At 43.9% G+C, this 12438-nt stretch overlaps 1 protein-coding gene across 4 annotated transcripts in view; it reads right to left on the bottom strand.

Annotated features, from left to right (window-relative positions):
* IKBKB (inhibitor of nuclear factor kappa B kinase subunit beta) overlaps positions 1-12438 on the bottom strand; it is a 73585-nt gene that overhangs the window by 11808 nt on the left and 49339 nt on the right. For 3 of the 4 annotated variants that reach the window (XM_030312530.2, XM_030312529.1, XM_030312532.1), the window contains 8 exons: positions 12173-12261; positions 11017-11106; positions 8819-8943; positions 4903-5010; positions 3611-3740; positions 3051-3245; positions 2079-2193; positions 341-464 (listed from right to left, as the gene is read on the bottom strand). In XM_030312530.2, coding sequence (XP_030168390.1) covers positions 341-464; positions 2079-2193; positions 3051-3245; positions 3611-3740; positions 4903-5010; positions 8819-8943; positions 11017-11106; positions 12173-12261 — 976 coding nt within the window. The remainder of the gene's footprint in view (positions 1-340; positions 465-2078; positions 2194-3050; positions 3246-3610; positions 3741-4902; positions 5011-8818; positions 8944-11016; positions 11107-12172; positions 12262-12438) is intronic. The other variant, XM_030312531.1, reaches the window with a different exon arrangement.

Genomic DNA, 12438 nt, shown 5'->3' on the forward strand with positions numbered 1-12438 from the left:
GTCATATCCCAGGGGAAAGAGTCAGGCAGACCCCAGCATGACAATCAGGGCAGCTTTGCTGACCCAGACTGCAATGAGCTTTTCCACATTCCAAAATCTGCCCCTAGTTCAGCCAGCCCACCCCTCAGTTTACAGCTCCATGTGCTGACCTCACTCACCTCATAAAGTCTAAAAGGGCCTCCCTCAATCCTGCCCACCTGACCACTTCCTGCCTGTCCAAACCAGCGTCTCCCTCTTGTCTGTCCTAGCAGTTGCTTCTGGGCCCCTGCCTCCGCCACCTCCCTGTGGAAAAAGCCACCACGCGATTTTAAATTAAGTCCCAAACCGCCTGGCATAATACATGGCAGCTCGCTGTCCCTGCTGTAGCCGGTTACAGTCCTCCTTCAGGGTCTGGATGCTGTGCCAAACCTGGCCCCACACTTTCCTCAGCTGGAAGAAGGAGAGGTTCCTCTTGGGCTCTTGAACTGGAACAGAGACATATGCAACCGTCAGAGAAAAACTGCCCTGCGATTAACCACGTCATGCCTTGTGACATCACTGGCACTTTTACATTTTTCAGTTATATAACTAAACTACTATGCTATCACATAACCTTTTTGGGTGTTAAGCCTGGTTACTGTCACATACATTTTTTGTATCCCATTAATAGCACAAGCATGTACCAGTCAGTAATTACCTACTTATTTGAAGAAACACTTTGTGAACCACATGGAGTCAATTACATGTACACAGGCTCTTATGCTTTCAACAGAAACCTTTATGTTACAATATTTAAAGTCATATGAAGTTTTCTACAGATTCAGCTTCACCCAGTAGTACTGGAACATCATTAAATAAGCAGTAAGTCTGGAGCTAAGACTCTCGACCCTAGATCTGCTTATTCTAAGTGTGTGTGTGTGTGTGTGTGTGTGTGTGTGTGTGTGTGTGTGTGTATGTGTGTGTGTGAGATAGCAGGAATGGCGGATGCATTAAAATGTCCATCTACTACCCATACAATGGAATATTACACAAGCATTAAAATAGGCAGCTCCTGGGCGCCTGGGTGGCGCAGTCGGTTAAGCGTCCGACTTCAGCCAGGTCACGATCTCGCGGTCCGGGAGTTCGAGCCCCGCGTCAGGCTCTGGGCTGATGGCTCAGAGCCTGGAGCCTGTTTCCAATTCTGTGTCTCCCTCTCTCTCTGTCCCTTCCCCGTTCATGCTCTGTCTCTCTCTGTCCCAAAAATAAATAAACGTTGAAAAAAAAAATTAAAAAAAATAAATAAATAAAAATAAAAATAGGCAGCTCCATATGCACCAGCAGGGGAAAAATTTTCTAAAATATATTATTAAGTGAAAAAGGCAGGTGCAGAACAGTACATGTTGTATGTTACCATATGTTGGGGGGAAAAATACCTATATACTTTATAATGCATAGAATACCCCTGGAAGGTATACCCAAGAACTTGACAGGAGTGGTTTCCCTGGAAGAAACTGGGAAATTGGGAAGAGAGGCTGGCTTGTTACTGTATATTCTTTTGTACCTTTTGATTTTTTTCTATCATGTACAAAATATAAATAAAACTTCAAAAATAAATAAAATGGCCATCTGATTCGATCAAGTTCAGAGGCATGCAGGCAGTATTTCTGTCCTAGGTTTAGAATTCTATTTGTGAGGCTGAAATTGAAGACTTCCTTTACTCTTTTTTGGCTGGGCTACTCCTAAGTCCCAAGTAAAGAAGGTTGCCCCAGGGACTGGATAAGCGCATCTCCTTGGTGTGGACCCCTCCGCTAGTCCATGTCTGTCCCTCCTACCCTGTACCAAGCATTGTAAGTGATTATTTAAAAAAAGATTTTTTTTAATGTTTATTTTTGAGAGAGATTGAAAGCGAGTGGGGGAGGTGCAGAGAAAGAGGGATACACAGAATCTGAAGTAGGCTCCAGGCTCCGAGCTGTCAGCACGGAGACCAATGTGGAGTTTGAACCCATGAACTGTGAGATCATGACCTGAGCCAAAGTCTGGCACTTACCCGACTGAGCCACCCAGGCACCCCATAAGTGATTAAAAAATAAAAACAAAAACAAAAACAATGATCTTCTTACGGATACAGCTGACACTTTCAGGTTGGGGCCGTGGCGAGATCTGAGTCTCATACGTGATTTTACTGTTGTCAAAGAGAAAGACGAGATCCATGTCCAATGTGCGGCCCTCATTCAGCTGCAAAAGGATAAGAGGAAGATGAGATCTTGTGGATGCCACCCCTTCCTTTTCCAAGTAATAGAGATTTCAGGGCATTCCCCACTATTTCCCAATAGCATCATCTTCAGCCAGCAAGTACTGAGCACCCATAAAGCCTTTCTTAATGACTCCAGCCTACACGTCCCTTTCCTGGTCCTTTTACACTTTTTTTTTTTAATGTTTATTTTATTATTTATTTTTGAGGGAGGGGAGGGGAAGAGATAGAGGGACATAGAGAGAATCCCAAGCAGGCTCCATGCTGTCAGCACAGAGCCCAAAGCAGGGCTCAAAACCACAAACCATGAGATCCTGAACTGAGCTGAAACCAAGAGTCAGACTCTTAACTGACTGAGCCACCCAAGGAGCCCCCTTTTACGTTTATTATCCAAACGCACCCCTCAATCACAACTTATTACGGTCTTATTCTCTATTATCTTTACTGTGCAATTTAAATGTTCGGTCTCTCCGTCCTATCCCATGGTTGTTTCTCACACATTAACTTTATCAGTTCTTTGGGGGCAGGGGCCACGTCTTGCATTGCTGTGGTCATCAGCACTGTTCTATACACAACAGTTTTGGTTGACTCGGAGGAATGAAGCACTGCTTTGGCAACAGAGCCCACAGAAAGGCGCTCTGAGTGGTCTGAAAGTACCAAGTCAAGTGTGCAGGGATTCATGTCTCCTATTAGACCATGCAGAGGATCTCACATTCCAACTAAAAAACCAGGCAGTTATCTGCATTATGTGACAAAGTAGAGCTGAAATCTGTATGCGCAGTTAGTTCCCCTGGAAGCAAAGCCAGGAAAAGCAGGGCACCCTTAGGGAACAGGGCTTCACCTTGCCCTCTGAAATACACTGAGTAGCCGGCTTGTCAGGGATCAATGCCAGACCAGCTTCTTGCAGCAGCTCCTGGTCCTCCTCGGGGATCCCTGTGTCATTCTGGATTCTGGCCTTTAAGCTCTGCAGACTCTCATCCTCTGTCACTGGATACGTGTGAATGATGCCTGTGACCATGTTCAAGATATGAACCAGCTGCAACACAACCCAGATGTTATTGGAAACAAAAACCCATCTTTACAGAGAGGCCCACCTACTTGCCTGGATCGTCTGCTCCTCCCAACATTTCCCAGCCACACAAAGAAAGGGGCTAGTCGGAAGGAAGGGAGTCTCGGTGCCCAGAGTTCATACATTCTGGTCTTTAATGCTGCTGTTTGTTCACAGTGTGACCTTACAACCGATGTCAACTAGCATGGGAGCAGATGCTCTCACAGGGGCCTCCCTTTCCACAGCTCAGATGGCCCATGACTTGCTTTTGAAGGAGCTCTTCTTTTTTCCCCAGCCCTGCCACAGCCCACTGGGGACCTACCGCCTTGAGGCTAACCTGGCTCCACACTCACCTTTAGGTTTAAGATGTCATCCAGGGCCTTGAAACAGCCATTGGGACCATACACAGGATCGGTGCCCCTCTGTCGTGGGTGCCACATCAGCATCAGCTGCAGCCACTTCTCAAGTCGCTGTGCCAGGACGCTGAGAAGAAGAGCACAGCATAGGAGGGGACAGCTCCAACACCATCTTCAGGTGGCCTTACCATGCACACCCCACGTACATTCACCATACTCACACCCACGGCAACCAACATGTGATGACTGAAGATGAATTAATCTGACGGAAAGCCAAACTAATGATTCAGGTGCTTATCCCCTCTCTGATCTGCTGCAACACCCCCTGAAATTCAGGATTTCTCAACAAACTGAACTTCACCTGGCTGCATGAGAATGATCCGTGAAGCTCTTTAAATACACTTTACAGGCATGTCCCACCTCTAGGCAATGCCCCCACACAATCTAGACCCCATGCTGCCAGATTTATTTTGTTAATCCACCCCTACCTGCAAAAGCACTCGTGGTTCCCACAACACAGTTCATGCCCCTTCCTGGGCACAGACCTACCTCATGGAGGCACTCTCAGCCTCCACAGAGGCCAACTCCCTACTCACTGCCTCCTGAAACATGCCTTTGCTCCCCTCACTCCTTCCCCTTGAATTTCCTTCCTCTTCATCCATCCATCCATGTCCTGCACATCTTTCCAGATCCTTCCAGAAAGTTCTAGCTCATCCAAAGTCATTCCATACAGCTCTAATCCACACAGTACCTCTCTCCCCATCCTCTAAATACTTATGGTGATTATTTTCCGTGCTACTCTGTTGTTTGTGACTGCCTTGCCACTTGCTTTTGTACTATTACTCAACGCTGGTATTGCTGCTGTTATTTTGGCTCTAAGATGAGATTGAAATGCTGTTCAAACTACAAAGGTTTATTTGTTGACTATGACACAGTATGAGGCTACACAGGAGTGCAAAGAGAAATAAAGTAGAAATCCCCTACCCCGAAAAGGCTTACAGTTGACTAGGAGACAAACGCTATGCAAAACCAAATGTAGTACAAGGTAGAAACTACTAAGGGTGGTAAGAGGTACAGATAAATTACTGTGTGAATTTAGAAAAGAGATGATTTCTAGATGGGGTGAGGGGTGGGAATCCATTCTAAGTTGATGACTGAGACGATTATGTCAAATTCCTAGTCACAGGATACCTTGATAAACTATTTAAAAGCTATCAGATGTCACCGCAGACATCTATTTCTGAAAAAGGAAGAAAACCGCATAGAGGAGAAGTGCCACTGGGCCTTACCTGTTCAGATTATTGGGATAGGGTAAGGAGCTGGAAAACTTCACCGCTCCATTCAAGTCTTCACTGACAACAATGTCCATCTCACTCTTCTGCCGGACTTTGGAATGCCTGCAATACAGCCCTTAAGTCACTTAGCAGGCAGGAGACATTGTACTTTGGTAACATACCGCTTTACAACTGTACAGGATACCCCCAGGGCGTGATTCTATCTTTGGGTAACAGTGCATTTGCTTCCTGCTAGGATGGCTTCCTTCCGAGCGCAATAGTCTGTACTGCCTGAAGTAGAGTCATCAACCATCCTGTGCCTAGAGTTCCACAGCCAGTACTACTGACTCCTTATCTCATCCTTCGCTTATCCTTATCATTTTCTCTACTTTTCATCTTATCTAATCCAACATTTATGTTTTGAAAGAGGATAAAATTAGAACTTCCAAACCAGGATCACTGCGCGCAGATCACATTTACAGGAAATAACGCACAATACATGCGTGCACAGTGTACTTCCCTCTAAATGCACATGGCTAGATATGATCTCTAATGGTGAATGAACTGTTACATTTCCCAATTTAGAGCACTTATTGATGCATCTGAAATAGTATTTGAAGGGAAAAAAATTTTAAACCCAACTAGTTTCAGATCTTTTTGGTGATGAGAAAGATAACTTAAATTTGAATAATGCTTCATAGATAACCAAGTGGACACTGAACACATACTTCTTTGCCATGATAACCCCAGGTGGTAGACACTGTTTTTAGTTCCCCATTCAGTGGTAAGGAAATACAGATCAGGTGACTTGCCCAAGGCCACACAACTAAAGAGTGGCAGAACTAGGGACTCAAATCCAAAGTCTGCTGTTCTTTCGACACTGTGTGAATGTCCAAGTCTTTCCTTTCCAAAAACACCTGGGAAATTCAGATAAAAATGTCTTAGTCCTGAACACTTCTCGTTGGCAAGGGGTAAGTTGGCCTAGCTGGAACTGGCATGTGGCAGAGGCTGGTGGTTCACAGCTCTGGCTGGAACAGTGATTACTGTAAGGCAGGTGTATCAAGACTGTCGTCACATACAAATGACACAGATGATCCTCTAATGGAATAGTCTGTCCATGGGAAATTGTAAAAATAAAAGCTGTAGTAAATAAAATGCTTATTGCTTAGGTCCTGTAATGTATTTCAAAGTAGGATTGTAATAGAATTATAAAGCTCAAATCACATCTGTCCGGAAATTACTATCCATCTGCCATCTGAGAGGAGAGAGTGAAATTTTTAAAAAGTTCTCTACGGCATTACAAAGCAGGTGAGACAGCCACTTTTCACAAACTTGTCCACTGAACAGCTCCTGACTGGGCATCCAAGTAGCCTACTTGAAAGCATCAGCTGGTCTCCCAGCACCGGGGAGGGGAGTTCTAAGAAGCTGATTCTGCAGACAACAGACTTACAATAAAGACGCCAAGACATCAGGGATACATTTTCAAATAGTACTTGTTCTTCTGGTTCTAATGGATTTTAACTCATCTTATTAAAAATAATGGAAAAGCTCAACATTGGAACTGAAGAAATGCAACAATTTCTTAGTTAAAAACGCTATTGATGTATAGATACACAGTATATGGTATGACTATAAATTAATGAGCTAATTCCTCAATATTCCAGAACCTGTGCAGGTCAAGTATTGCTTATTTTTTTATTTTCTAAAAAATTTTTTTTTCATGTTTATTTTTATTTTTGAGAGAGAGACAGAGCACGGCAGGACAGGGGCAGAGAGAGGGAGATACAGAATCTGAAGCAGGCTCCAGGCTCCGAGCTGTCAGCACAGAACCCAACGTGGGGCTCGAACCCACAAACTGTGAGATCATGACCTGAGCTGAAGTTGGACGCTTGACTGAGCCACCCAGGCACCCCAATTATTGCTTGTTTTAAAACAAATCACCACAGGGGGGCGTACTTTGCCACTTCACCAGACTCTTGAAGAGCAGGGACCTGGCCTCTTTCACCTCTGCTGAAATTTTCAGTGTTTGGCTTATACGTGCTGACTGAACTGGATTCCAACATATAAAACCACTCTTCTAGAATTGATTTCCAAGGCTATATCTTAGAAATAAATAATTCATGATATAAATACCTATCCTTTTAAAAACTTAATGTTTTCACTACTTCCAGAAAAGCATTCAGAAAAATGATAGTAGCCAGTGTTAACAACAGTGTGGTGAAAAGGGCAGCTTTGTATGTTCCTGGTAAAAACATTATTTATACAACCTTTCTGTTGAGCAAATGCTCAATACATATCGAAAACCTCTAAAATGTGTATAATCTTTGATCAGTAAATTCCACTCCTAGGAATTATCCTAGGGAAATAATCATGGATATACAAGGATTTCCTTATAAGGACGTTATTCTTGGTTTTATTTTAAGAAGTAAAAATTATAAACTACCCATGCTTCCAATAACGGTGGGTAAGTTACATAAATTCCAGTATAGCCACTCATTTGAATACCAAACAGAAATTATTACAAATAACGGAAAAACATAAAGCATTTTCAATAGTAAGACTGAAAAGTAGGTTATATGAGAGTATGTACAATAATTTATTTGTGTATTTTTTTGGTTTTAAGTATAACACATACACTGAGGAACCCGGAGATGCACAAAAATGTTCATAGTGGTTGTTTCTGGATTTTGTGAAGCTTATTTTCATGGTGTAAAAATGTTCTGAGAGCACATGCAGGATAGTTCCTACTGTGCCATCAACTGATGTAGGAAAGGGATGAAACATAAACGAGCCAACAGATAAACAGGCCAATTCGTACCCGTATGGAACACCCTTGGAAGCATACTGACAACCAGTGGTATCAGGTGCCTGTCAGAAAGGAAGCCAGGTGGCTGGGAGGCCAGTAAGAGATGACTTTTCAGTGCATACTCTTTTTATACCTTTGGAAGCTTGAACCATGTGTACTTATTACTGCTCCAAAAAGACACAAAAAAAACTGGAAATAAAAACAAAATTTGAAACAACAGTAGCATCATTCACATCAGGGTGTGGCCTCCCAAGGAACACTCTGAATGAAACCTGATTTAGGGGAATGTTAATTTTTAAACTATGTATTTTGATAATGATTAACCTTCACATATACAATGAACACTTATTTTTGTAATAAAAAAGGTTAAGATACAGAGTAATTCTTTTAAATCTTAACTGTGTCCTTTGGTTTTTTTTATTAATAAGTATTTTTTTTGGTAACTTATTTGTGTACACATTGGTTTACATTTTAAGGCACTTTCTTATGCTTTTAAAACAAAAATTTAGGGGCGCCTGGGTGGCTCAGTTGGTTAAGTGTCTGACTCTTGGTTTCAGCTCAAGTCATGATCTCATTGTGCATTTGAGCCCCGTGTCAGGCTCTGCAGTGACAGCATGGAGCCTGCTTGGGATTCTCTCTCTCCCTCTCTCTCTGTCCTTCCCAGTCACTCTCTCTCTCAAAAATAATAAATGAATGAATGAATAAATATTTAAGCATAATAAAATTTGCAGACAATACATTTCCATGTAAATACTTCTCCTTTGTCATGTGTACATCTCCTTTATTTGTCTACTAATCCACAGCATCCTCAGTGGAAGTGCACACATGTATACAACAGTCTATAAATGTACTGATATGTTGCTACTAAACACAGGGCAAACATCCTTTATACGGTATCATACTTAACAATGTTCTACTTCTCTAGGTTTTTGGAGCCTGGACTGCCCACATGCTGGGCCCTCACAGGACTTCCTCTTTGGGAGACAGATCACTGAAGTCTCGGGCCCAGGCTGGAGTGCCCCATGAGATGGAAACAGGTGAAGGACACGTCTAAGGTAGAGGGACACCCTCCTCCCTTCAGGTGGCACTCTTGGCCCCACCCACAGGCCCCGGTCCCTCACTCACCACTGCACGGGCTGCCAGTTAGGAAGGAAAGGTCGGAAGCCTGTGATGCACTCAAAAGCCAAGGTGCCGAAGCTCCAGTAGTCCACAGTCACTGTGTACTTCTGCTGCTCCAGGAGTTCCGGGGCCTGTAGAAGAACATGAGGTGGGGAAACACCTGAGCTGCTTCCTTTTCCGAGGAGCCACCACAGGAGGGGGCAACCAGCCCTTCTAATTGTGTGTCCACACCTGCCCGACTCCATCCAGAGGGTACTGGCATGTCCACTCAAGGGTGAGGGGGTGACCACCTGTGTAGCCAGTGGTATCTAGAATTTTTCTCTACTTCATTCACTCCCGATGCTGACACAAGGGTCCCTAGAGGTATTTTTAGGTAGACCAGAGTACATTATATACCTCTTGAGGGCAGTGTCCAGGTGGGAAGTTACATACAACAAGGAAAATGATACCAGGCTGTATACACCAAATGCATAATACATATATTTAGGACATGTGGTCATACAATGGGACAGGATGTTTACAATCAGGTAGGAAAAAAGCCAGATGCATGATTGCTGCCTAAGCAGAGACAGCTGGAGTAACTAGGTGGGCATGGACCTTGGTTCTGAAAAAGGCTCCTCACATGAGTGTCTGCAAGGAGACATTCTAGAAAGGACCATCACAAGCAAAGGGGTGGAGACAGGACTGTGCACAGTCTGGCTAGAAGTGTCACACTTCTGCAGGGGCCAAGGAGTGCAAACCAAGAGGAAAAAGTGGGGGGATGATCAGATCAAGCTCTGGATCTGGTTATGGACAGAAGTTTTAGTTCCTGAAGGTGAAGGATTTGACTGAGCCCCTGGTCAGAGCATGGGGTGCCCCGACTTAACCTCTGCTGAGCCCATGAGGATTCCAGAGGACGCTCAGCAGGACCTACATAATTACATGATAGGGACACAAGGGCCTGAATCACAGCTCCGCATGAGTCATCACTCTGAAAACTCTACTCCATAGAGCAGGTCATAAGTCAGTGGAGCCCAGTATAAATCAATGGAGCCCAAGGGAGTATAAATGCACTCAAAGAGACTTCAAAGAATTTCTTCTTCTTTTTCAAGAACTTGATAAAATGCTTAAGCTCATTTAGCCCCGTGGCTTTCAACCTTTTGTTTGTTTATTACAACTGCAGAACCCTTTATTCAATCAAAATTTTATTGGTTGTTACCATCCACAAGCAACTTATTACCAGGTCTTACTGGGTCTCTTGCTAGGCATTTCTTGACTAGTTTTCTATTTCCCCCCTGCTACCACCAGCTCTGAGCTGCCCATCAGAGCCTCCTTACCATTAGCCCACTCTTTACTCTTGTTCAATGCAATTCATTCTCCACTCTGTATCAAGAGTGGTCTTTTCAAAGGGTAAACCTGATCCTTCTCCAACTTAAAACCCTTCAATGTCTTTTAGTCCTCCAATGGACTACATCCTTTCCTTCAACTTCCTCTCCTTGCCCCTACCTCCAGCCCCTTTTTTCTACTCATCCTTCAGGTCCCGGACAAGATAAGGTCCTCCTAATATGTATTCTTATAACACCCTGCACTTTCTCTTTGTAACACTTAACGACAATTTTAATTTCTTAGTTATTTGTGTAAGTTTGGGGGTAATGCCTGCTTTCTCACTAAACCCTAGGTTTCTTTTAAAGACCAGGGAAATGCTTGTCTTCTTTCCCATCACATCGCCAGCTCCTAGCACAGTGCCTAGCACGCAGACATAGACTACACTCAATCAGCATTTTCCTGAATTGAATGAGTGACTCAAACAGAACCCCAAAATACACCAAATAATGTAAAGAAAGAGTGGGAGCTCAGAGCTCAGCTCCTTCTTGGTGGTCTGAGACACCTCATGGAAACTGTGGCTTCTACAGACCAGCACGCATCTAGTTTAAACTATTTTCAGATAAAATACCGAAGCCCAAGATGTTATGGGATATGTTCAAGGGCACACACTAGCAAAGAGAATGTCAGAGAAGATGCCCATATCCTTACACTGGGCCTCTGTTGGGAAAAAGTGCTGACTTGAACAGATTATGTCTCTGTCATACAACAATTCCTATACATCTGGGAACATCTGAAGAGCTGGCAAGACTTAGACGCTTGAAAGCAGAACCGAGAGGAGCCGCACAAGTCCAGTCAGCAGGGAAAAGCTGATAAGCAAACAAGTAAATCCCATTTCTTACCAGGTATTGCAGGGTCCCCACAAAGGAAGTACAGAGACTGCCCTGATCCAGTTCCTTGGCATATCCTAGGTCAATAATTTTGTGTATTAACTGGAAAAAAAAAAAAAAAAAAAGAAAGAAAGAAAAAGGAGAAATCTGAGGGTTGTGAGAATACTGGTGACAGAGCAGAGGATATTTCTGAATTCCCAGGTGGTATTAGATTCTGAGTTCCTAATAACCACCAAATATTTACACAGGAGACTGCCTCCAACATGGTAGATGTAGGGCAAGAGAAGACATAACTGTAAAAATGCTGAAAAAAGGCACATGTTCTCCTTGCTCTGTAACTAATCACCAGAGGGAGGTCAAAATGAACAGACTATGCACCAGCCCTCAAGACTGCTACACTGGATTTATGATGTGAAAGACCTTCTCAGTAAATGCCTTCAGTTCTCAAATCCTAGAACCACTTACAAGAATAAGTGTGAACTAGAGCAAAGGTGAGCACTGTGATAGTTATGGGCCAAGCCCAGAATGCTGATGTCTCTATCAGAAGAGAGTGAGTGGCCCACAAGTTGGGTTACTACATTCCACTTAGCTGAGTCCTTGCTTGCCACCCCCAGCTAAGCAAAGAAGGCTGTGAAAGGGCACGGGCGCCAAGCCCCATGGGGAGGTTACTACCACACACAAGCGGGAGGGCCCCCTGAGGAGGGTCCCCAGGAGCTCTGGGAAAGCTGCAGGCCGGACCAGGCTCTATATGCAGGTACCAGCTCCAAATGCCTCCTCTCTGCCATAGCTCACTCTGCCTTCTCTCAGCTCTCTTAGAGCTGGTTTCCAGCTTAGCATCAAAAGTTACACTCTCAAACACATGGGAAACAAAAAGCCTACTTCCCAGAGGTGCTGGTCCCAAAGGCTGGGGTGGAAGTGGGAGGAGAAACATTTTCCTTATCAGATTCCTGCAACTCCGGCAACTAACAATGTGATCCATTCAAACTTGCCTCAATCTGCGAGCAGGAGTTTTTGCTAATTCTGTTTCAAATCAAAGTGTTCCCAGAGAATCAAAACAAATATAAAGTCAAGGAAATGCAAATATAAACAAAGATACAAAGTGTGTTCCTTCACCACCAGAGCAGCTCCCCTGAGGCACTGCCCAGGACTTTCCAGGAGGGTCACTCACTCTTTGTTCTCCTTGTTGCAGGACGATGTTTTCTGGTTTCAGATCCCGATGGATGATTCTGTTTTCATGAAGGTATCTAAGTGCAGAGGCTGAGAGGGTGGAAAGGGGAGTCAATTTTCATTAAACCTAAAAAATGTGTTTCATTTCAAAATCGCCTATACCATGAAAGATGAATACTGTGTGCCCCTAACATGCACTCTTTCAGTTCACAGACTCACATGGAGGGACAAGGCCCGGGGCAGAAGCTTGTGGGGTGAAGTGAAGGG

The sequence above is a fragment of the Lynx canadensis genome, chromosome B1 (genome assembly GCF_007474595.2).
Source record: "Lynx canadensis isolate LIC74 chromosome B1, mLynCan4.pri.v2, whole genome shotgun sequence".
Classification (NCBI taxonomy): domain Eukaryota; kingdom Metazoa; phylum Chordata; class Mammalia; order Carnivora; family Felidae; genus Lynx; species Lynx canadensis.